Here is a 26,578-nt window from a genome sequence, read left to right as displayed (position 1 = left end):
CTTGGCTGATTTTTGGTGAATTTTTGCAGTTTTGAAAAGTTCACACTTAGAAGATTTTTGAAGAAAAAGCCAGTCAATGTTACCCTATGAGGAAAAGGAAGTTAGCGGTTTAAGGGTAAGTACTCGACTGGTAGTGTTGAAATTCCGGGCATGGACTCAGGGGTCCCCCAGTGTCAGGTAGGTACAGTTGGTTCACCCTCAGCGGTTTCAGGACGGCCGGGTGCAGAGAGAGTTGGGCCCAATGTTATCCTATGAGGGATAGGGGGGCCTTGGTTGGTGGCTGCTGTCTGGCAAGCCACGCGGCTGTGGGAGCTGGGCTCCTGGTCACTTACTCAGGGCAAGTGGGGAAGTAGATTAGTGTAGAGAGGGCACTGCCAGGGCCACTCGGGCGGCTGGGTGCAGGGTGCTTTTGAGCCTTAGGGCGCTCAATGGAAATCAATGGGAATGTTCCGGTTTGGAAAGAGGCTGCAGGCTCGGGGACGAGGATGTTTCAGGTGCCACCACCACTTCGAGAGGTAAGTTGGGTAGTTGTAGGTTAGGTGGGTACCCCGGGATTGGGCACAGGGGGTCGCAGGGCGCCGGGTGCAGGGGTGCCTTTTGACGTCGGGAATCTTACCCTCTGGTTGATCGCGGCTGGGGTGGCACTTGGTTCTGAGGCTGCAGGCTTCTTCCGGGATGTCGAGGGGGGTCCTTGGGTGCCGGACTCTGGGTCACAGTCGCCGTGGGGTCGTCCTCTGGGTCTTTGTCCACTCCGGCACTGGCCAGGCTTGGCTGGTGCAGAGTGTGTTGGGTCCGCGGTCCCGGGCTGGTGCCAGGGATAGCAAGTAGGTTTCTTGAGTAGAGCCTCTACTCGTGGGAGTCCCAGGGGCTTAGAGCTAAAAGGTAGCCAGGTCCTCCGGGGTTGGTGAGGTTGCTGGCCACGTGGGATGCCGCGCTGGTGCAGGTTCGAGAGTCGACAGGCCGGTAGGGCTGGGGCCAAAGCAGTTGGTGTCTTCTTCTCTTTTTAGCAGCTGCAGGGCAGGTCTTTGTTCTTCTTGCTCTTCTTGTCGTTTTTCTATCTGGAATCTGAGGAAGGAAGGTTCAGGGGGCCCCTAAATACTAGATTTAGGGGCGTTACAGGTAGGTGAAGGCCAGGGACCAATGGGTCCTTGTCCTGGGGTGGGTACACCCCCTATCCTGCCTCTCTCCTGTGGGAGGGGGGCAGTAGCCTAATCCTGATAGGGTAGGGCCTCCCATCTTCAAGATGGCGAGAGCCCGGAGATGTGCTTCACCTCGCCTCCCCCACCTGAGGGGTGGGGTGGGCAGGCTGGCACATCCCCTGTCCTTGTATGGGGTTTCCGGCCAAGCTTCCCGCCAGAGTGGGGGGTTGCAGTGGCCTGGGGAAACTCCAACTGGCGGCATGCCTTTGAAGCTTCCCTTTGCTCATCCTGGGGGAGGAGATTTCTCACCTCACCCAGGATGTGCATTGTTGCAGGCCCGGGAGAGCAGGGGCTCTTCCACCCAGGGGTCCAGCAACGTGTCTGCTGTGTGGCAGCCTGGGCAGCCTCAGAGCAGACGTGGATTGCAAGTTAGCTGTAAGGGGGCATCTTCTAAGATGCCCTCTGGGGTGCTTAGTACATTAAATCCTACACTGGCATCAGTGTGGGTTCAATGTGCTGAGAAGTTTGATACCAAACTTCCCAGGCTTCAGTGTTGCCAATATGGTGCTGTGGAGCTCGTGTTTGACAAGCTCTCAGCACCATGTATTCTTAAATGACAGCACTGCACTTACAGTGCCCAGGAATGGACCCGGGTACTGTAGGGGCACAGGGCTCCTGCTCCTGTGCCCACACCATAGGCGTAATGCACCCAGCTAGAGGGGTGGCTGACATATGCCTTGGCAGTGTAGGTGATGGGCATGGTACACAGTGATGTGTGCCATGTCGACTCTTTGTTTTGTCCTGCACCCAGACACTCAGCCTGCAAGGGCAGTGTGTGTGTGTAAGGGTACAGGGTCTCTGAGGGTGGCACAATGAGTGCTGCAGCCCTTAGAGGCCTTCCCGGGTCACAAGGCCCTGGGTACCTAGGGTACCATTTACTAGGGGCTGACATGTGGCTAGGGTTTGCCAATTTGGAGTTTGTGTGGTTTAAGGAAGGAACATAGGCCCTGGGCACCTGATTGGCAGGAACCCAGGGTACACTCAATCGAAGTACATTCAGCAATTTAGCAAAAAGTGGGGGCATACCATGCAAGAAAGATGGCACTTTCTCACAAACAATCCTACATAGCTAATTTTCCCACCTGTCCTGGTGCCAAATGGGCCCTGGTAAGGGGGTTGGTATTCCCTCACCTCTGAGGAAGGCCAGATTTGCATGCCAAAAGGCAGTGGCTCTTTCAAGGTCCCTGCTTTGAAAAGTTACTTACCTTTGTTAACACATTATCCGGTAGAAACATGATCTAGCCGCAGATTTCTTGCCTTTGAATTTTCCAGGGATCAGACTGGATCCAGAAGATTTTTCTTTGAGTGATACCACCTACGCGCTGGTAGGTGGTGTCTGTGGACTCCGCATGACATCGTTGACATCTGCACTGTGGTGAGCTGCCGTCAGTTACTTTCAAGACTTTCCACTACAGGAGCACGGAGCCATGAACTGCATTGAAATTGGTGTTTGAACAACTAGGGCCCTGAAAGCGATCAGCCCTGACCGCAACAACCTGTCCGCAGAGCAGAAGGATCGGTAGGTTGGTAAGGAATCTGCGGCTAGATCATGTCTCTACCAGATAAGAAGGTAAGTAGCTTGTCCATCTGATGGTGACATCTAGCTGCAGATTCCTCCTCTTTGAATAGATGAGGGACTGTGGATAAGTATAGACCAGAAAGTCCAGTAGGACAGAGCGGGCAAAGCGGTCATCCCTGCTGACTTAAAAGTCAAGGCAGTAGTGCTTGGTAAACATGTAGGGATGCCCTCATTTCTGTCTGACAAATGACAAGGACTGGAACCCCACGTGGCAATGTTTTGGCAGAAGCCTTAGCTTGATGGAGTGAGCCCTCAGGCCTTCAAGAGGCTGCTTCTTGCCCGGAGTGTAGCAAATCTTGATGTAGAGGCTGACCAATCGAGAGATGGTCCTCTTCTGCACTGCCCGACCTTTCTTCGCTCCCACGTACCTCATGAAGAGTTGGTCACCCACCTGGAACACAGTGTGGTCAAGGTAGAACGACAACGCTCTTTTTGGGTGCAGACGGTGGAGTCGCTTCCCTTTCTTAGAGGGACGCGGTGGAGTGTAGAAAGCAGGCAAGGTGACATATTGCCCTACGTGGAGAGGTGTCGCCACTTTTGGGAGGAAAGAGGTGTGAGAAAGTGCCATCTTTCTTGCATGGTATGCCCCCACTTTTTGCTGAATTGCTGAATGTACTTTGACTGTGCCCTGAACTCCTGCCAATCAGGTGCCCAGGGCCAATGTTCCTTCCCTAAAACCACAAATCCTGGCCACATGTCAGCCCCTGGTAAATGGTACCTTAGGAACCCAGGGCCTTGTGACCAGGGAAGGCCTCCAAGGGCTGCAGAACTTATTGTGCCACCCTTAGAAGCCCTGTACCCTAACACAACCACACTGCCCTCGCAGGCGAAGTGTCTGGGTACAAGGCAAAACAAAGTCTGTGTGCCATGCCCACAACCTACACTGCCCTGGCATACATCAGCCACCCCTCTAGCTGGGTGCCCTATGCCAGTGGTGTGGGCACAGGAGCATAAGCCCTGTGCCCCTACAGTACCCAGGTCCATTCGTGGGCACTGTAAGTGCAGTGCTGCCATTTAAGAGTATATGGTGCGGAGAGCTCGTCAAACACGAACTCCACAGCACCATAATGGCAACACTGAGGACTGAAGTTTGGTATCAAAACTTCAGCACATTAAACCCGCACTGATGCCAGTGAGGGATTTAATGTACAAAGCACTACAGAGGGCATCTTAGAGATGCCCCCTGAAAGCTAACCTACAATCCACGTCTGGGAGACTGCCTAGGCTGCCACACAGCAGACATGTTGCTGGATTCCTGGGTGGAGCGCCCCCGCTCTCCTGGGCCTGCAACAATGCACATCCTGGGCGAGGTGCTAGGTATCCTCCCCCAGGATGGGCAGGGGGAAGCTTCAAAGGCATGCCACCTCTGAGCTTCTCCAGGCCACTTGCTGTACCCAGCAAACTGGCCCCCAGCGGTTGACCCCCACTCTGGCGGGAAGACTGGCCGGAAACCCCAAGTAAGGACAGGGGATGTGCCAGCCTGCCAACCCCACCCCTCAGGTGGGGTAGGCGAGGTGAAGCACATCCCCGGGCACTCGCCATCTTGAAGATAGGAGGCTCTGCCCAATCAGGACTAGGCTACTGCCCCCCCTCCCACAGGAGAAGTGTGGCTCAATGGTTAAGAGCGGCAGACCCTGATGCAGAGTTCTGGCCCGGGACCAGAGTTCAATCCCCCGCCTCGGCAGGTCTTGGATTCAATTTCCTCGGACCTGATAATTCTCGCCTCGGTGCCTATTCTAATCATGGGTCCCACGCTGCAACTCTGGGCAATAGCTTGCTTAATCTCCACAACGGCCCCAGCAGCGCTGGGATGCCTGGCTTCACCATGGGGGAGCCCAGGACATTTCACAGGAAAGGCCAGGAAGGGTTCCACAGCGGTATGAGTAAAAGTGCCAGGATACCCCTGTTGGGGGTGACAGTGCGCTATACAAGTACATACACACTTAGGATAGGGGGTGTACCCACCCCAGGGCAGGGACCCATTGGTCCCTGCCCTTTACCTACCTGTAACACCCCATATCTAGTATTTAGAGGCACCCTGAACCTTCCTTCTCCAGATTCCAGATTCCGAAAAAGCAAAGAAGAGCAAGAAGAAAGAAGACCTGCCGTGCAGCTGCTAAGAGGAAGACACCAACTGCTTTGGCCCAACCCCTACCGGCCTGTTGACCCTCGAACCTGCTCCTGCTAAATCCCGGCACCTCTTGTGGCCAGCAACCTCACAAACCCTGGAGGACCTGGCTACCTTGTGACTGAGCATCTGTGACTCTTATGAGCAGTGGCTCTGCTGAAAGCAAGTTTCTAACCCCTGGCACCAGCCCGGAACCGCAAACCCTGCACACTGTCCACTTTGGTACAGGGAAGGCTTTGGGGGTGCAAAGACCCCGAGGACGTCCCCCCGGCAACTGTGACCCCGAATCCGGCACCCAAGGACTCACCTAGACGCTCCGGACGACGCCTGCAGCCTCAGAACCAGAGACCTCCCCCCAACCGCGATCAACAGAGGCTAAGATTTTCCGACACCAACTGGCACCCCGGCCCCCTGTGCCCGACTCCTGGGTACCTACCCATCCTCCAACTACCCAACTTACCTCGAAGTGGTGGTGGCACCTGAAGAATCTTCGTCCCCGAGCTTGCAGCCTTTGTTCATCCTGGAGCTTTCCCATTGAAATCCATAGAGCGCCCGAAGGCTCAAAAACACCCTGCACCCAGCCGCCCGAGTGGCCCTGGCAGTGTAACCGCTACTCCTACCTACTTCCCCATTTGCCCTGCGCAAGTTACCAGGAGCCCAGCTCCCACAGCCGTGTGGCCTGCTAGTCAGCAGCCACCAACCAAGGCCCCCTGTCTCCCATAGGATAGCATTGGGCCTAACTCACTCTGCACCCGGCCGTCCCAGTGCCACTGAGGGTGTAACAACTGTACCAACCTAACCCTGGTAGACTTTGGTGCGGTATATACAGAGCCACTTTCTTACATACCAAACACCATGTGTTTCAGTAATGCCATTAAGTATCTGGGGTAACATTTTTTAATCAGTGCCCAGTACATAACTTAAGATGGCCTCCCTGCTCACTTGCAATATGTACAAATAGAACTAGACATCACAGGGGCATATCTGCTCATGCAGATATGTCCTTACATAAGATATAGTGTACCCTGCCTTAGGGCTCAAAGGCCTACTGTAAGGGTGACTGACAAACATTTAATGCAGTGACATTGGTATGACACAGGAGTGTCATGTTTTCAATCATGGTTTGCACCATGTCACGCAGCCTGCAATGGCATTCTGTAGAACTTGTGTGGGGGGGGTCCGTTAGGGTGGCATAATATATGCTGCAGCCTTTTGGGACCCTCTTTAGAACTCATGCCCTAGGTAGGTGCGGTAGCATTTACCAGAGACTTACAGGGCTGCTGAAGTCCTTAGCCAATTTGTAGCACAATTAGACAACATCTTGTTTTGGGGATGGAGCACTGGCAGTGAAGGCTGGTTAGGAAGTTTGTGCATTGCCAAACTTCAATCAGCACTGAGTAGCAAAAAAGGGCACAAAGTGGGGAGATAAGGGATAACTTCAACAAAATCCCAGTTTCCTGTAACAACCAACTCCTCAACCCAGTTCAATCCGGATTCAGGTCAAACCACAGAACCAAGCCATCATCACTACCAGAGACTAGCGGCAACTGATCATGGATTGAGGAGACACCGCAGCCCTCCTCCTATTCCTATCTGCCGCCTTGGACATGATCTCCCATCCCATCCATCTGCCTGAATCCAGCAAACAGAAACACTTGCTCTGCTGGATGGGCTCTTTCTGCACAGACTGCAGTCAGCCAGGCTGCCTAATTCCAGTTTGTTGACCCACTTATCTGCTAGGTACCCAAAGGATCATCAGACCCACACTTCAATGCCTACACCTCCCCGCTAACTAACATCGCCAGGACTGAAAGCATTAACATCCCGTATGCAGACGACAACCAGCTCATCCGCTCCCTCAAAACTAAACTTCTAGCACTTAAACCAAATTCAATACCTGCATGTCTGAATTACTAAGTTGGATGACACCTCGCTATGGAACTTCACCTAGGGGGCAGCGAACCTCAGCCTTACAGGGTGCGCGGTACACTCAAGGCAAAAACCTCTGAATAGTGGTGGAAAACCAGCAGGCAATACACGGCTAACAAAGCTAACACAATGCTTTCATAGCTGCTATGATGAGTTTTAAACTGTGTTTGTGCCTTTAAGAACAAAAAAAAATATATTCCCTGACAAATCATCTTAATCCACATTCATCATACTTCCACTCATACTACGTTATAATCATACCAGATCATAATCATGCCACAGTGCAGGTACCAGTATACAAAAGTGTTATTAAAAATGTTGTTGATAGTATTAAAAACAATTCAAAGTGCCCCTGCCCTAGTACATTGGTTTGAAAACAAGTTCATCTAGAAATTACGTCATAACACTATTAAATCAATGTTACACATTAAAAGACAAAAAAAAAAAGTGTACAAAAAACAATACACTCATAAGACCAGCCAATCAGTGTAGAGGTTCTATCAAGATAGGCACAGGACAAATTCCCATTTTTCATCTATTGTGCTCACAAGTTCTACAAATTAATCTTTAATGTGTAATAGTGTTTGGACAGCACCAACGCTGTTCCACTTTATGAACTAATTGAAGATTCACCTCTATGAAAAGCTCTACTAAACAACGCATTAACCGCCCTCAAACCAACCATCACTCAATGCCTTTATACTAGTCTTTGACCCTCTACGGTACTCCACCACTTTTTGGCTAGGTTCCTGCTATGAAATACCACACACACATAATAAAGGACAAAAAAAATGTGCTGTCATTTGGGGAGATGGAAGGGCTGCTTGTGATTTTAATGAAGATGCCCCTGGAAGAGAACTAGGAATAAAGGTAAATGTGGGAAACTGGGTTTTTATTGCAGTATTAAAACTAGTTCTCAGACACATGATGGCTTAAATGAAAATAAGGATGTTTCGTACCAAACCTCTCTTCCTGATAAACCCACACTGATGCAAATGTTGGATTTATCCAAAAATTAATTCAGAGGGCACCTTCGAGGTGCCCTCTGAAAAACTACCAGCTCTGGTGTGCTTGCTGACTGTATTCTACCAGCCTGCCACCAAAGAAGTTTGAGCTCCCAGGGTGAGAGCCTTTTACTCTCAGGTCAAGAACAAAAGGCTGTCCGGGCAAAGGGTGTGTATTTGCAAATGTCTTACACTCCTCTGTGTTAAGCCCAAGGCTGCTCGACCACACTACCGCCTAACAGAGCACTTTGGGATTGCATAGCCAGCCCTGTCCACTAAGAAGGGAATCTATGGACTCTAAAAGGTAGATCAGATTATTGATAAATCACAAAGATCCAGCTTCCTACAGTAACTAACTTACTTATGTACTTGTAAAGTTATAACAGGCTGCTTTAGGGATAAAGGCCTTTTGGTATACTGTAGGTGGCACTGAAATAATGAAAATCTAAGATGTCAAAGACATTGCTTAGATTTAATAAATATTCAATCTAAAAAGCTTGACTGGTTTAGGATGATCTTGTATCCTGGAGGGTAAACCAGTCAAATATTTTGTTAGCCACCTGTAAAGTCAACTTGGGTCAGCTAAGACATTTCTGGACATTAGTTCTAATCAAAGTTGACTTCGAACTATGAGAGCAAAACATCAATGTTTATTCAAAGCAACCTGCAAAACATCAAATGACTGAATAACTAAAATTAGTCTCAGATACGAAATGAACTGTACTGCTTTGCAATAAATATCCGAGAAAATAAAATGCTGTGTAAAGGTTCTTCCACATTGGTATTCATTAGCATACTGTGCGACTTAAGATAGTTCTATACGAAGTTAGTGGTGCTCAGGAACTTACAGTCAGATCTTGTCTGTATCCCCGAAGATCCTTCACAAAGCGTAGAATTTCATCAGTGTAGCGCTCATAGTCCAGTGGCAGCTCATGGTCATGGGTGAGGCGGATGATCATCTGGCCTGCTACCTCTGCAGCTGCCCGACACAAGGCTTCCAGATTCAGCACGCATTGCTGCAGGTTTTCGATTGTGTCCTTGTTGGTGTTTAAAATGCTACATCGTTTGTTAGTCTGCAAAGCAAACACAGGGTCAAAATTGGGTGCTCTGATACAATTAGAAATGCTTCATGAACACTCATGCTACAATCGAGTTCCGAGGTTAAACTCACAGCAATGATGCAACCCGATAGCCTTGCAGTATATTCCTGGATTGGGATTCTGGTACTCTTTGAACCTCCCCCTTAAACTATTTGTGGATTACAAGCATGTGACTCAGAAAATGAAATGCTGCAACTTTATATTTTGTCTGTGGCTACTGTGAGAAGTTGGCCTGGTATATGCTGTCCACTAGTTATAGTGAGCACCTTGTACCAGTCCAAACAACCCTCATTAATTAATAGGTTTAAAGACAACCTTTATTGAAAGCTATCCTAGTGGTTGCTATGGAGAGCAGCCTTCAGTCTAAGTCTTGGAGCGTAAAGCAGCTTGGTTTACCAGATTATAACCCCTTGAATCACTAAATGAAAGGAGAACCACACAACGTATATATAAAATATGTATTTATTTCTAAACACTCACTACTAATCTCTTTATGAGATTAGAGTCCAAGATACACAATAATACAGTTCTAAAACGACAGTAAATGGCACAATATACAATGGGCCCTAGGGGCGGACCAAACCATATATCAGGAAAGTGGTATAAGAACCACAACTTGACTAGACAGTGCCTAGAGCACGGATAATCGCTGGGACCCCAAGGAACCACCCAAGGTAATGACACAGGAGACCAACGGGGGATGCGTGCAGTGTGAACACAGGCACGAGCACCGTACTATTCTATGGGAAAGTCGCGGTTGGAATTTTAGAAGTTAAAGACACTTAGGAGAGGACTTTGAGCAAACCCCTTTAGACTTGGGGGGGGGGGTTCTAGGGCCAGCACACATGGGAGCACCGGAGTACTCTAGTTACCTCACCCAGGGAAGCCGGGTGCATGTGTCAACTGGTGTCAGGAATGGTAGTTTATTTCAATGGTGATCTGCTGCAAAGTGCTGCTGCCGGGAAGGAGAAAAGTGTCCGGTGTGATCCAAGCCTGGATTGAAGATCAGATGAACCTGAAAGCAGAGGGGACAGTGTCTGTCACTTGCCAGTGACCAGGGGCACGATAGACTAATGCCCACCGATGTCGGGTGTTTCAGGTGCGAAGAGGTGAAGCTTGACTCTGCAGCCACGAGGCGTCCATGACTGGAGCAGGATTCGAGCTGTCCCACAAAGGATGTAGGGTGCTGTGGTGTTGGTGCTCGGATTGAACACAACAAGCCTTGGCAACAGCAACCCACGCAGGAAGAGAAAAGATGCATTTGTGCTGACCAGCAAGGTCCTGGGGACTCCCCAAGCGATTGAGTCAGGGCACGTCTGGAGCAACCAGGTAAGCCCAATTAAAGTTAGAGTTGCCTTCACAGGGACCCACCAGTCACGGACCAGGGATTGCGAAGGGACCTCGAGAGGAATCACACAATACCAGCCCACAGGACACTCTGTGAGTGTAGGCCAGTAATCTTTGGTGGAGACACTGCTCGGGGTGTAGACTACAAGTAGCCCAAAGCACAGCCTCAAGGATCGACTAGAAGCATATGCACTTACAAATGTGCACGGTGTCCAGGGGTTCCGGTTCCACGGTCCCCACGAGGGCTACGGGTCTCCGCTTTGCTGGGAGCTCGGATCAGCCTCTGGGAAGTCTGGGAACCCACCTCCTGTGTTGCAAATTCTTCAGAGTCCGGCAGGAGCTTCGGAGATGCAAACCGGTCAGATGAGTCTTAGGTGCCTGCCTTACAGGGGATTAACTTCTTTACTCCAAGGGAGATTCTTTAGTCATATAGCGCCTTGTAGATAGTCATAGTTCCAGGATTCTGTATCAGTTTCGTCCAGGTGTAATCTAAAAGTCCTGTAGCCAAGGGTTCCTATCTTATACCCAAGGAAGGGGTGGGACAAACTCTAGGGACCCACCTATGGGAGGGTCAGGAAAGGGGTGGCTACACCCATTTCCTTTGTCCAGTTTCGCGCCAGAGCAGGGGCTGGTAACCCCTGCAACTGTTTTGAGCTGGACTATGCACAGGGACACCAAATGTGCCCCCAGTGCAGACTTCAAAGCACTCTTGGAGTACACCCACCCAGCCCCAATACACTAAAGCCAGTCCGGGAGGTGGTTACACCTCCCTGTGACAGGAAACTTATTGTCCAGGCCTCCCCTGCCAGTGTTTCGTCCAGCAGCAGGAGGGCAGACTCGTGCCTGTGGCTGGCAGCATCCATTTTGTGATGTCAGGGTCTGTTAAGCTGGTATTGGGTATACCGGTGCGGTCATGTCTCTCCCTCTAGAAGGGTGGGATCATGCTCCCACACCAGTTACTGGTGTGGGGGTATGATTCCAAGGTGTTTGGCACCAAACAAAACATGTTTCCAAGCAGCCATTCCAAAGTTAGCATTTACAGTTTGGTTGTAATGCACTTGAGTATATGGTCTGGCTGCATCACAAAACCCCGGAATAAAGATTCCGAACGCTGCAGAGGGGCTCTGCTCATGCATGGGCACCCTCTCACATGAAACCCAGCACCCTGCCTTCAGGATTGTTAAGGCCTGCCATAGGGGCGGCTGATAGGTTTACATGTGCAGTGATATGGGGAGATATAGTGAACCTATATCTCAGTAAGGGGTGCATGCACCACCTTACCCAGGCTGCAGTAGCAGACCTGTGGTGTCAGTTTGGAAGGCTTCCCAGGGGTGGTACAATACATGCTGCAGCCCCCGATAGGCCTCTGTGGTACCCATGCCCTTGGTGCATAGTATACCATATGCTAGGGACTTATAAGGGTACCCCAGCATCCAATCTGGAATGTACCTAAAGTACTGGTAATCAATTTAGAGTGGAAGCAGCTAGGCTGGGGTCCTGGTTAGCAGGGTCCCAGCAAGACTAAAGTCAAAACAGTGAAACATCAGCAAAAAGTGGGGGTAACCATAAGAAGCAGATCCTACTCTCCTACAGCTACTCTAGAGTCCCTTCTAACCAATGTCCCCCAACACAGTAGTCAGATGCTTTATCAGATACAGTGAAGCAGAATAGATGCTCCAAGGTGGGAGCTGGGAGAGCGAAGAAGAGCGCATTATGCTGCAATGCCATCCCTCCTTTCTAACTGGATGTAAATTTGATTTTGTAGCCTAAACCACTAACAGAGGGGAGCGTGTGGGGAGAGGGCTGAGACTGCTTCAAGCAAGTAACTTCTAGGTGAAAACTTGAGTAATTCCTATAGAAAGCATGCAAAATACGGTCTAGGTAGTCATTGCGGAGAAGTCTACTTGGAACGAGTCTAAATGTCAGCTATGGCATCTTTGTTCTTTCAGAAAGTGCATGAAATCTTTTAAGAGCCCAAACTCCATCAATGTTCTAAGAATTTGACCATAACCTAGCACCAGTGGCTTTTGTCCTCTGTTCTATGAAAGTCTAACCACAAGCTACAAGCAGATGTTCACAAATTCTGAAAGTAGCAGTTTATCACCAGAAAAAAATTCTGGGCATTGGAAATAAAGATTTTATGCCATCTCTGTCTCAGTAAGGATGGGCTTGTGTATGGAAAACCAAAATATTTTCCCAATGGAAATGAAGTTACACAAGGACCTTTGGGACCAAAGACAACCATGTTCTTGTGAAATACTGTTCGCACCCTTCCATCAGAGAGACTTGGTAGTACGGTTGAGTAACTGTCATATTATGCAGTTCTCCAATTTTCTCTTTCGCAGATCCACATGCATCAATATTCCACTGTCATGCTAGCAATACTTGGTATTCAATGATAACACAGCAGTATACATAACCCAAACAACAATAGAACAGCCATGTATTTCACACACCCATTCACATCACTATGTGACGTGGACTCCGCTCAATGAGCTCCAAGGGTTTAGAGCTTCAACTGCTTGCAGAGGCTGAGCAGCACAGATTTCACAGCTAGTCACAGCACAGTAGAAAGAGCCCTTAAGAGGGATGGCGGGAGGTTTGAGTCGCTGAAAATACCAAAGGTGGATAAAGCAAAAGGCTGGCAAAATCCTGTTCGAGGGTGGGAAGGGTCACTAAACATCACATTTGGTGGGTGTGCAGGAGAAGGGCATACCCTATGGGCAAAAAGGAAACCTAGTTTGCGCAAGGGGCTCAATTTCCACTGTGCAGACATCTCCACTATGGATAATGCTGAACAGGCGGAATAGAATTCCTTCCGAACAGTGACATGGCATTCACAAAATACTGCATGGAAACCGGTTCATTGTGGAGGATTCCAAGAGTACACCTGGGAACGTTTCAGAATACCAACATGTGATAAATTTGTTCCGCGCATGGAGGAGCATCTCTACAGATGTATTAGTAACTTACCTGTAATCCTAGTTCTCATCCAGGGGTATAGTCAAAGACATAAGCTATGAATAATCCCTGCCCATGTGCGGGATCCTGGAGCATATAGAAAATACACACACACACATATATATATATATATATATATATACACACACACACACACACACACACATACACACATATATCCATATATATGCATATGAAAACATACATGCAGCCTAAAATGTTTCTAACATGGCAAAAATGCCGCATTTACATAGGTTTGCAATATAAGAAAAATACCCTCCTAACCCATAAGAAAAAGAGGACATGCACTGAAAAGTTGTCATACAACAATCCTTTATTGCCATAGATAAACTTGTAATTGCAGGCAGTTGCCAGTAGGCTGCATAGCAGAGCAGTAATGAAACAAAGAAAACTGACACCTTGCCTTTAAGGCCTCCAAAGGTTATGGCACCGTGCCTTTAAGACCTGCCAGGAGACCCTCTGTTCCCATCATGCACCACAGGTGACAGTTAGGTCAGTTCTTTTTGACGGTGCATTGTGTAGAGACACTTGAGTAGAGGAAGCAATTAACATAGAACTCCTCCAGTAATGCTCGTCCGGGGAGGAGGGAGGGTCACTTATGACTGATGAGTACACCCCTGGATGAGAACTAGGATTACAGGTAAGTAACTAATCCTTCTCATCCAGAGGATACTCATCAATAGTCATAATCTATGACTAGAGTAGCAAGCCTATACCCACTACCTCGGACGAGCAACAGTGTATACAGAATATGAACAACATTACATTCAAAATTGCAATCATGCAAACAAGTTCCACAAAGAGGCCTGCCCAACCTGGCCATCGGCCTGTGCATCAGTATCTAGACAGTAATGGTGTTTGAAGGTATGCACCGATCGCCAAGTAGCTGCCTTACAGATCTCAGACATTGGAACATTGCAAAGGAGAGCTGTGGTAGACGCTTTCCCTCTGGTAGAGTGTGCTTTAGGTTTACCTTTTAAAGTCTTGTTAGCTAACTGGTAGGATAAAGCTATACAAGAGACAATCCATCGAGAAATGGATCTTTTAGATGCAGATAGACCGGTGTTAGTGGAACCGTAGTTGACAAAGAGACGGTCAGATTTCCTAAGTGTGTGAGCCCTGGCAAGGTAAAACTTCAATACTCTCCAGAGATCTAAAGAGTAACGATCTCTCTGGGGGAGTGAAAGGTTTAGGAAAGTAGGTGGGTAGAGTAATCACCCGACTGATGTGAAAATCCGAGACCACCTTAGGAAGGAAGCTCGGATGTGTACGTAATACCACCCTATTGGCATGAAACACAGTATAAGGCTCCTTACAGCACAGCGCCTGAATCTCGCTCATCCTGCAGGCTGATGTGATTGCTACCAAAAAAGCAGCCTTCCAAGTCAAATGCTGCAAAGATGCCTTATGAATGGGCTCTAAAGGAGCACCCATCAGTTTAGTAAGAACAATGTTAAGTTCCCAAGGTGGAGGAGATCTCACTGGGGGATAAACCTTCCAGAGTCCCTCCAGAAAGTCCTTGACTACTGGAATTTGAAAGAATGACCCCTGGTTCGGAGACTTCCTGTATGCCGTTATTGCCGCCAGGTGAACCCTGATGGAAGAATATTGCAGGCCGGACTTAGCCAAGTATAACAAGTAAGGAAGGATTACTTGTTCCTGACCCTTGATCGGATCATAAGCGTTGTCCTTACACCACAGGTAAAATCTCTCACTTGAAAGCATTGTATCTCCTGCTGGAGGGCCTCTTTGCTTCCTTGAGAATACTCATACAGTCTGCTGAGAGGTCTAAGTGCCCGTACTGGCTGACCTCAGGAGCCATGCTATTAATCGCAGGGACGAGTGACCAGCAGGTCCTGACGGCAGGGCAGTCTCCGGTGTGGGGCTTCGGACAGCTGTAGAAGATCCGGATACCACCACTGGCGCGGCCACTCCAGAGCTATCAGGATCATTCTGAAGTTGGTTCTGTAAAATTTCTGCATGACCGCCTGGATCAGAGGGTGCGGTGGAAAAGCGTACAGCAATGTCTGCGACCACTTGATCAAAAGTGCATACCCCCGTGATTCTTGTTGTGCGAATCTGGACGCGAAGACGGGGCATTTTGCATTTGCTGCGTCTGCTAACCGGTCGATGTCTGCCACTCCCCAATGCCGAAAAAATGTCCTGAGCGACTTCGTCATTTAGTACCCAATCGTGTGCTTCTACGAAGTCTTTGCTGGGAGCATCTGCTTGCACGTTCAAGGTTCCTGGAAGGTGGACAGCCACGATCGTGAGATTCCTCGCCAGAAGCCACTTCCAGATGGTCTGGGACTAGAGACAGGACCCTTGGCCAGGTGCCTCCATGCTTGTTCAGATGGAACATTGTAGTCGTGTTGTCTGTCTGAATCTGAATGGAACTGGACTGGAGAGACTGGTACAGAGACTTGAGAGCCAGATGAACTGCCCTTAGCTCCAGGAAGTTGATGTGATAACTTCGCTCTGTCTCAGACCAGAGACCTTGTACATGAAGCTGGCCCATGTGAGCTCTCCAACTATGCAGTGAGGCATCCGTAACAATAATCTGGATCGGAATGACCTGGTGAAAAGGGACCCCTTGTAGAAGATGTGATCGTTTCATCCACCATTTGATGGGAGTCCCAGGCAGCCTGAGGAAGAACCACATGATCTTCCCAACGGCCTGACCGCTGCGTCAACTGATCTTCAAGGGACTGCTGCAGAGGCCGCATGTGCAGTCTGGCATTGGGAACAATGAAGATGCAGGAGGCCATCGATCCCAGCAGCGACGACACCTGCCTGGCTGTAGGATGTAGAGCGCTGAGAAGAGCGCGGCACTTGATCAGCTTTGATGACAACCTCTCCTCCGAAGGACACACGCTTGCTCTTGCGGTGTTCAAGGAAGCGCCCAAGTAGTGTATTTTCTGTGTTGGATTGAGGACAGATTTCTTGTAGTTGACTTGCAACCCCAGGGAGTGAAGTTCAAGGCAGTAGGTGAGATGGCTGTGGAGTAGTGAAGGTGTGGAACTCTTTAGGAGCCGATTGTTTAGGTAGGGGTAGACTAAGATTTTCCGCTTGCGGAGGAACGCAGCCACCACCGCCATGCACTTGGAGTACGTTCGGGGGTGGATTTGAGCCCGAACGGAAGTACTCTGTACTGATAGTGCCGTTGAGACACCAGGAACCTGAGGAATTTGATGCTTCACTAACACAGGAATGTGGAAGTAGGCGTCCTGTAGGTCGATGGCAAACATCCAGTCCCCCTGGTGAAGATGTGGGAATATCTGGTGCAGGGCTAGCATCCGAAATTTTTCCTTATAAATTTGTTGAGCATTAGCAAACAGAGGATAGGTCTGTACTCTTTGGTTACTCCTCGCTTCTGGACCAGGAAATACCGTGAGTATACCCCCTGGTTTCGCTGGAGGAGAGGGATCTCTATGGCTTTTTTTGGAGAGAAGAGTATACACCTCGCCTTGCAACAGATGCTTGTGTTGTTGTGGAAGGCACTTTAATTGTGGAGGCACCTGTGGGGGAGGAGACTTGAACCTCAGCAAGTAGCCATGCTGCACAATATTCAGCACCCATTTGTCTCTTGTTATGGTTTCCCTCTCTTCTAGATGAAAAACGATACTCCCTCCTACCGGAGTGTTGAACGGGCGCGGAGGAAGCAATGCCTCACTGCTTTGGAGGCTGCTTGGAGGACGACTGCTGCTGGTTGTTGTTCCCCCTTCCTCTGCCAAGACGCTTTTGCTGGAATTGTGGCCTCTGCTGGTTTTGGGAGGACCATTGAGGGGTTTGAACCCGCTGCTGGAAGGGGCATTTATCGTACTGCCGAAAACGCTTACGAAACTCCCTCCGCTTTTCCAGTCCAACAGCTTTGACCGAATCCAGCTCGGTGTTCATCTTTCTCATTTCCTAATCAGCGTGAGATCCGAATAGTGAGGAACCGTTGAAAGGCAGGTTGAGAATCTTCCTCTGGGCGTCAGGTTTAAGGCCTGTGAGGCGCAGCCATGCTGAGCGTCGTGAACAGATGCAGTGCGCATAACCATGCGCAGTGAGGTCTGATGCGTCTGCAGCAGCGCTGATGACCTGGTTTGCTACCAAACCAATCTCCTGTAGGATCTCTTGAAAGTCCTGTCGATCTTCTTTGGGAAGGTTGTCAGTCAATCGAGCCAGGGAGTCCCAAAGAGACCTGTCATAACGCCCTAGGAGGGCTGATGCACTTGCAACTTTTATAGTGGATGCAGATGTACTGCACATCTTCCTACCACAAGAGTCCATTTTCTTACTGTCCTTCTCAGGGGGGACTGAAGCTGATGAGGCTGCAGAGTGCGCTTTCCTGGCGGCTGCAACAATGACAATCCGCCGGAGGATAAAACCCAAGGAACAAGGGATCTTGGTCTGTAGCTTTATATTTTTTGGCAATCCTTGATGGAACTGACCCCACTGTGGCAGGAGTGAGGAACGTGGTTATAGCTGGCACTAAAAAACCTGGCACCAGAGGTAGCAGAGGCCTGGGAGCCACACGATGGTACAATGTCTCAAAAATGACTGAAGTGGGAATCACAGGAGTAAACAAACTGATATTCAGTTTGCGCTCCTCTGCCAAGTACGTCAGTGAAAGTCCCAATGTCATCTATTGGAGAAACCCTTGAAGGCGGTGTAGAAGAAAGGGTTGGAGAGTAGTCCTGGACAGAAGACCTAGTGGACGAAGTCCAGGAGAATGATCTTCGGTGCCTTCTCTTATGTGTAGGATCGTGGCGCGAGCAGCGACCACCTCGTGACCGGCGATGGGAATACGATCTGGACCGTTTGGAATGAGACTTTGAAGGCCTCTCCGGAACGCCTCTCTCAGGGTCTTTTGTGGTCCTAGAGGGTATGTCTGTTAGTAGTCTGAGCCCGGACTCCTGCGGACGCCTCCCTCTCCGAAGTCCTTCAGCCACCGTGGCAACAGTCCGAAAACCTCCTGTTCGCCACCTCTAGGAGATCTCTCTGGAGAAATCTGAATAATATTCAGCCCTGGGGATGATGAATGGGCTCTCGACGTCGATCAGGACCTCCACGTCGATTTGCGCAGAGCCTCCTCTGAGGCCGCTGCAGTTTTATCCCTCGACGTCTAATGCCTCGACGTAGACAAGGTTTGAGCCACCTTTGTCAATCTGTGCGGCGATAAGCTGTAAGAACGTAGTCTTGTCCTAGATGTTGAACAATGTCGACCTCCCACGGCAATGAGGGGACCTAGATGCCGACCTCCCATGGCGCCTTCCTGACGTCGACCTTGACATCAAATGCCTTGACCGCGACGACGACAGTCTGTCCACTCGCAGCAGGATCTTCGCCGGCGAGTCTCGACGCCAACCCTCTGGAGGGTGGCGGAGAATGCCTCGCTGTCGACAGAAGCCTCGACGTCGACTGGGCATTAACTGGTCTCTCTGAACCCACAGCCTTCGAGCCTGAAGTGCTGCGCCTCGACGCAGACTTACTGGCATGCGGCGGAGGGTCTAGACGATGACTTGTCCCTCGACGCTGAAGAGTGCCTCGGCCTCTTTGACAGCGAACATTCGGTCACCTGCTTCTTCCTGATATCAGGGGAGGTGGAACGAGGCAGTTTTTGATGTTGCTTGCTGGAAGAAGAGTCTGATGTCTCCATGGCCACCAACCTGATTGCTTCTATTCCGCTCCAGCTGGGCATGAAGCTTGATGCGTTCTGTCACGCAGAGTCCTTTTTGAAAACTTCTGGCAATGATAACACTGGTCAGGGTTGTGTGAAGGAAGGCACACAATACACGGAGTGTGGATCTGACAATGCCATTTTCTTGCCACAGGAAGGATATTTCAGAAATAAAGCAGGCATTCTGACTGGAAAAAATTCAGAAAAGTCAGAAATACTTCAATGAATCAAGAAATTCCGAATTTTCAAAGAAAATATCGAATATAATCAAATTCAGTCAAAAACTGAAGAACTCAAAACTCCAGGATCCTCTCAGAAGGAGCCGGAACAACAGAACTGACCTGTCACCTGTGGTGCATGATGGGAGCAGAGGGTCTCCTGGCAGGTCTTAAAGGCACGGTGCCATGACCTTTGGAGGCCTTAAAGGCAAGGTGTCAGTTTTCTTTGTTTCAATACTGCTCTGCTATGCAGCCTACTGGCAACTGCCTGCAATTACAAGTTTTTCTATGGCAATAAAGGATTGTTGTACGACAACTTTTCAGTGCATGTCCTCTTTTCCTTATGGGTTAGGACAGTATTTTTCTTACATTGCAAACCTATGTAAGTGCGGCATTTTCGCCATGTTGGAAACATTTTAGGATATATATATATATATATATATATATATATATATACACATATACATATATACATATATACACATACACATCTACTGGCGGTCGCCAGTAGATAGTTATAGTTAGGACCGTGTTTCCATAGGAAACACGGAACATTCCATTTGGAATAACTTTGGCGCCGGTTGACGAATCCTCGCGAAATTTTCAAAATAGGTGGGGCGCTCCGCTCCTACCCTGAAAGTCTCGGGGGGGATTCGTTAAGCGGGGGCTGAGAAAAAAGGGGGGGTCCCAAAACGCACTTTCCCCATGCAATTTTCCATAGGGACCTTTAGTCCAAGGTACAGCCCGAACGGCTGAACAGAATTACTTGAAATTTGGCAGAGAGGTAGTCCTCAGGTCAGGGATGTGCCTTTTGCAGGCCTGGTGTCAATCTGTTAAGTAGTTCCTGAGAAAATCAAAAGTAAAATCATATATATATGTGGGCGGAGCCTAACCACACATTTCATCCTGAGACCTGATTGGCTGTCAGCACTTCATCCAGGAAGTGTTGGCAGCCATCTTGGGACCAATACATGATAGCACCTCATTGAAAAGCATTGCAGTTAACAAAAGGTTTTAAGACTTTAGTTACATTATAAATCATTTGTTGATGGTACCATTCTCATTTTAGGAATTATGGTATGTTCTAAGGTGATTTCACCATGTGAAAAAGCCTTCTGCTGGGATATCATGATTGAGAGAAAAATATTTTCTCATGCTTTTCCCACAGAGGTTTGGAAGGTGATCTATAAGCTAAACTGAGAGCTTATTTTCAGTAAATTCACATTATCTTTCTCAGTCATGTGAGAATGAAGTCTGACATTCTCAGTAAAACATGTACATCCAACAAGGGCAGAGACTGTCAGTTGATTCCTTTGTGTTCTACTGCAGCTTCCTAGAGTGTTCCAAAGAACAACTAGAGCGCTAACAGTCCTACTTATGATAAACGTATGGCACCCCTGAAGCCATCTTGCTTGGATTAAAGTGGCAACTCTTAAAACATTTAATTTAAAAAGGAACAAAATGAGGGGGTTCATTTTTCCATAAAAAGTATGATTAGTGCTGCAGAAAGAAAATTAGGGCACATTTTGAGTGACTTCTCAAATCCTCTATTTCATTAAAAAATTCTGACATGCAGACTGAAACATGCACTTTCAATACCAGCAGCAGTTTTCCGTGGTGAGCAGTAGCTTTACTACAGTGATCTAATGAGCAACTAGAGTGTTAACATTCAGAATTTATGGCAAATGTGTGACATATCTGAATACCTTCATGATGGAATCAAAGTAAAAAACTGAAAGCCTTTCCTACTGAGGAGACTGCAGTACATGAGGAAATTAGGAAACTTCATAACAAATAAATCTCCCAAGATGGCCACCGGAGACAAAAGAGCCCAAATGTAGCCCAAAATCACCCAGATGTAGCCCAAATATAGCCCAATGACCGAAGTGTGCAAAACACTTATTATTTTGTGTTTTTGCAGTGTTATATAGCGCAGACTTGTCAGGTATTGGAGTGCTTTACATGAGCATTGGTTACATCACACAAGAACAAATTCATTTTGGTTGTAGACATGGGGAGACTAAGTGATTTGACCAGAATCACAGAATGTCGAGCTGAAGCAGAAACTCCAACCTGGTTCCCCAGTTGCAAAGTCTGCAGTTCTGAAAGTAACACCACATCCTCCCCCCTAAGTGCAACATTTAATCAAGTGGTCAACTGGATAAAAAAAACAAAGGTATCAAATAATTTAAAAGAGCTTTCTCGCTATTTGAAAACTCAGAAAATATGTCCTTATTTTAGAGCACTAACCATAATTTAGATGCCAATAAGACCCTCTCATATATGTAATTTCTAAAGGAAATGCTCTAGGTATTACAGTTTTGATTACATCAAGTTGACGTCAGGCGTTCCACACTTTTGTAATAAATATAGAATGTTAGCAATCTAGTTGTTCATTAGGATACTGTTGAGAGGCAGAGCCCAGGGGCACGGACTCTGAAAATTGAAGGCAGGTAGGAGGGTGCAAAGGCAACAATTTAACCACACTGAGCTGGCAGCACAACAGACTATGGAGGGCAGTGGAAAGGGGGGCAGGGGCAACAAACCAACAATACAGGACTTGCAAGAGAGGCTGTGGCAATGTAATAGACCATTGTGGGCAGAAGGAAGAGGCAATGGTAGTACAACCATACATGCCAACAGACCCGATTCAGCCAGGAAACGTCCAATGTTTTTAAGCTCAAATGGGCTTTATTTTATCTGTCTCCTGTCTACAATCGCCTCTTTTTCAATGTAACTCAAAGGGGAAAATCAATACCCCAGTTTTTTTTCAAAATCTCCCTCTTACCAAGTTCAAAATGTTCGCAAGTATGGTACATTGGATCATGGAAGGAAATGGGGTAGGGACATGGACAACAGAGGACAGGAGGGACATCGAGAGGTGCACCAAACTGACCCTGCAGGGCAGGCATCAGGGTTTGCAGCAGCACAATACACCACACAGGGCATGCGGGACGGGAGTGCAGCACAACAATCCATAGAAAGCAAGAGGGAGGGGACAGGACCATGCACATGGACAACAGAGAACAGAGGGGCAAGAGGCAGGACCACAATGGACAGACAGGAGAGAAAGCTGCAGCATAACAGACCATAAAGGGCAGGAGGGATGGATCAGGGGCATTACAATGGAACAGACAAGCCAGGAGGGAGGGAGTAGGGGTCTGCACATGTAAACAGAGGGCTGGGGGCAAGGGGGCAGGGCAGGAGCAGCAAGATAGCCATGGAGGTCAGGCAGGATGGGCACTAGAAGCAAGACACACCATGAAGAGCAACAGTGAGACTGTGATGGCATACACACAGACCATGGAGGGAAGGTGGGAGGGGCCATGGCAGCACAGAAGACCATGCATGGCAAGTGGGAGGGTTAGTGGTAGCACAATGGCTATGATGGGCAAGAAGGAGGGTGCAGGGGCATGCACAAAGGACGATGGAGGATAGAAGGGAGGGTCAGGACCTGTGCACAGACAAGAAAGTTCAGGGGAAGGGGCCTCACAACAGACCGCACGGGGCAGGCAGGAGGAGCAGTTGCAGCACAACAGACCATGGAGGGCAGAAGGGTGTGGCAGTACAATGGACCATGTAGGACAGGAGGAAGAGGATAGGGGCATGGCATGTGGATAGGCAGGGTGGAGGTGGCAAGGACAAGTTACAGTCATCTGACAATGCTAGGCAGGTGGGAGGGGAGTGGCAGCTCAACAGAACACTCAGTAGATAGGAGTGGCAGGTCCATGGAACATGGTGGGCAAAAAGGATGGAGCAGGGGCATACACAAAGACATTGGAGGGAAGGAGAATAGGGGCAGCAAGCTAAGCACAGAGTTTAAGCAGGAGGTCAATGATGGGGCATAGAATTGGGCAATGGAGGGCAGGAGGAGTGGACTGGTACATCATACTAAATTGAGGGCAGTGGCAGCACATCAGACCATGCATGGCAGGAGGGAGGAGGCTAGTCCATGGATTCACACAACAGAGGATAGGGAGGAGGGGGATGGGGCAGCAAGCTAACTATTCAGAGAAGGCGGGTATTAGGAACTTTATTGTTTTTAAAACGTGTGTCTGTGCAAACTACTTAAAATATGAACAAGTATGCGGCATAATCTCACTTTTATTCAGGAAGAAGAGGACGTTTGTGACTGACTCCAGGCTCACTTGGCAGAATCACCCCCTGACCCTCCACCCCCTATCACAAAATGTAATGCCCGTGAAAAGGGTAGGTGAACACAGTGTTATATAGAACATAGTCCTGAGAGCACGATTGAAAATGAAAACTAGATATAGTGTATGGTATAAACTATGCACCAAAAAGTGTGATACAAGATTAACCGGGCGTGAAATATAATATGCAATACATTGTGCGCAATGACAGATTCATTGGAGAGCGCGAGATAGCACAGGCACTAGCGCGTGCTATGCGATATGCACCTTGGAGTGTAATATGCACAGGGCAGTGTTGTGTAACCTAACTAGTCTCTAAAGTTGTAATATAAAATATGTGCTGGGGAGTGTAACGTTGCATATGCACTGTGACAAAGATATGGATCCCAGATTGTAATATGTATGGCATAGCACTGTGCGTTATAACATAGGCATCGAGGAAGGCACGTTACATGGGGCAATATAACCCGTGCGAAGACAAGTGTGGCATGGCATATTCACAGGGTGGTGTTACAGTGCACATGGGCTAGAGAGTGTCATAGCATATGCACTAGCTAGTGGAATACAACACAGAGGTGTGTGGCACTCAGCAGGCAATGGTGGGTGTAACACAGCATTGGGCTCTGCCAGGAGCGCGTTGTGACTCTCAAGTGATGTTCGTCCCCTTTCCAGAGAGTAAAATAAAAAGTATTACACATCCGGCAGTGGATGTGTGTTTTATTAACCGTGAGGGGGGTTTCTTGCATAGTTTGTTGACTTTTTGTCGAATCCCCTTTGAATGGCTTGGTGTGCATGTGTATTAAATGTGCCCGTCAATAGCTACCCATGTTTGTATAAATAAACGACAAGGGTTTCTACCGGGATTAGGCACGGTAGGGCATCAGACATGTCAGAGCTTCACTAGTGGTGTAAATACATTCCACGTGGATTCATTGTATGCATAGTCGCCTTTTAATGAATATCACGCAAATAGTCATGGTGATAGGTACGTACGGTTTGTCCAGCATGTCCTAGGTGTGTCTATAAATATATATTTTTTTAAAATAATAAAAAACAGTGGCCGGCCCTGGGGATTGGGGTCAAAAAAATATAATTAGGAGACAGGCCCTGGGGGATGGGGTCATCAGGGCCAATAAATTAGAATAAGAAGGGGAACCACACAGCCCCCCTTCTTAAAAAATTAAAATAAATAAAAGACTTGCATCGTGCCGGAGGCCACGCCCCCTCCTTGCAGCACTCTGCAAACGCGCCCCCTGGCCAGTTGTAAGTTGGGGAATTAATTCCCCTTCAATACTGAGGGTCCCTGAGGGCCAACTAGCCCAACAGGCATCTCCAGTATGCACCAGGGAGCTGCGCTGCAGACAGGTGTTCTGAGGCCAAGCCCCTTTTTACACCTCTCTGCAACGCAGCTCTGTGGCGCTTACTGGAGGTACCTAGTGGTCTAGTTTGACCCTAGGGACCCTTAGGATTCAAGGGGACTTAATCTCTCAACTTGGAACAGCCACAGGGCGCGTTTACACAGTGGTGAAGGGAGGGGACGGGGCCTGAGGTGACGTGTGCAAACACGCCCTGTGGCCTGTTTTAAGAGGTAGTTTTAATCCCCCTGCCCTATTATATACTAGGGGCTTACAGAGGAGGTCATGCTAATCACAGGGGGACCCCAACGCATAATGCTCCCTAGTGTATGTAGGTGTTTTCACTGTATTCTAAGTGTCTTTTAACATAGCACTGGCTCTAGGACTGGTTAGTCACTCAGTTACCACCAGTATCCGTTTGAAAAAGTTGAGGGTACAGGATGATTTTGCAACAAGGCTTCTTTCTGCTCTTCTTTTTGTTCTTTCTGCACGTTATCCTTCTTCCTGTACTTTTCTTCGTCTTTGAGGACTTCTGTTGCTTCTTTCTGCACTTCTTTTTTTTCTTTCTGTGCATTTTTTCTTCTTTCTTCACATGTCCTATCTCTGTAGGCATAGTTAGAAATTAGCATTTAAAAAACCTTTGAAATTCACAGAAAAAAAACATAGGTTTCAGGCACGTTATAGTTAGGAATTAGCATTTAAAAACCTCAGAAATTCACTGAAAAAACCATAGGTTTCAGGGGTGTTCTAGTTAGCTGGACTTTTCACTTGTACAAAACCATTGAAATTCCCCCGTCATGAGTGATGTAATATGTGACGTCATCAGCAGTGCATTGCGGGCGAGTTATAGTTAGCTGAACTAACTATAACGGGGGAATTTCTATGGTTTTGTACAAGTGAAGAGTCCAGCTAACTATAACACCCCTGAAACCTATGGTTTTTTCAGTGATATATATATATATATATATATATATATATATATATATATATATATATATACATATACACACACACATATATATACATATACACACACACACATATATATACATACATATATACATATATACATATACACATATATACACATATACACATACATATATACACATACATATATACACATACATATATACACATACATATATACACATACATATATACACATACATATATACACATACATATATACACATACATATACATACATATACATATACATACACATATATACATACATATACACATATACACATACATATACACATATACACATACATATACACATATACACATACATATACACATATACACACACATATACACATACATATACACATACATATACACATACATATATATACACATACATATATATACACATACATATATATACACATACATATATATACACATACATATATATACACATACATATATATACACATACATATATATACACATACATATATATACACATACATATATATACACATACATATATATACACATACATATATATACACATACATATATATACACATACATATATATACACATACATATACATACACATACATATACATACACATACATATATATATACACACATATATATATATACATATATATATTCACTGAAAAAACCATAGGTTTCACACATGTTATAGTTAGCTGGACATTTTACTGATAAAAAACCAATGAAATTCCCCCGTTATAGTTACTGTAGGCAACTATAACTCACGCGACCGTAATCCTCTGCTGATGCTAATACTGTATTTAGACACTTATTTGCCCATGTCTTCTTCCATTAAATTTTAGCTATACATATATTACAAATATTTTTTTTTCATAAAGACACATATGTCATCAGCAGAGGATTACGGTCGCGTGAGTTATAGTTGCCTACAGTAACTAT

At 47.4% G+C, this 26,578-nt stretch overlaps 1 protein-coding gene across 1 annotated transcript in view; it reads right to left on the bottom strand.

Moving 5' to 3' along the window:
- TFRC (transferrin receptor) overlaps positions 1 to 26,578 on the bottom strand; it is a 454,042-nt gene that overhangs the window by 53,680 nt on the left and 373,784 nt on the right. The window contains exon 17 of the mRNA XM_085635983.1: positions 8,688 to 8,912. Coding sequence (XP_085492109.1) covers positions 8,688 to 8,912 — 225 coding nt within the window. The remainder of the gene's footprint in view (positions 1 to 8,687; positions 8,913 to 26,578) is intronic.

Source organism: Triturus cristatus, chromosome 11 (genome assembly GCF_964204655.1).
Source record: "Triturus cristatus chromosome 11, aTriCri1.1, whole genome shotgun sequence".
NCBI lineage: Eukaryota > Metazoa > Chordata > Amphibia > Caudata > Salamandridae > Triturus > Triturus cristatus.
Note: the sequence above shows the minus strand (reverse complement) of the source record. Positions and strands in the feature narration are given on the sequence as shown.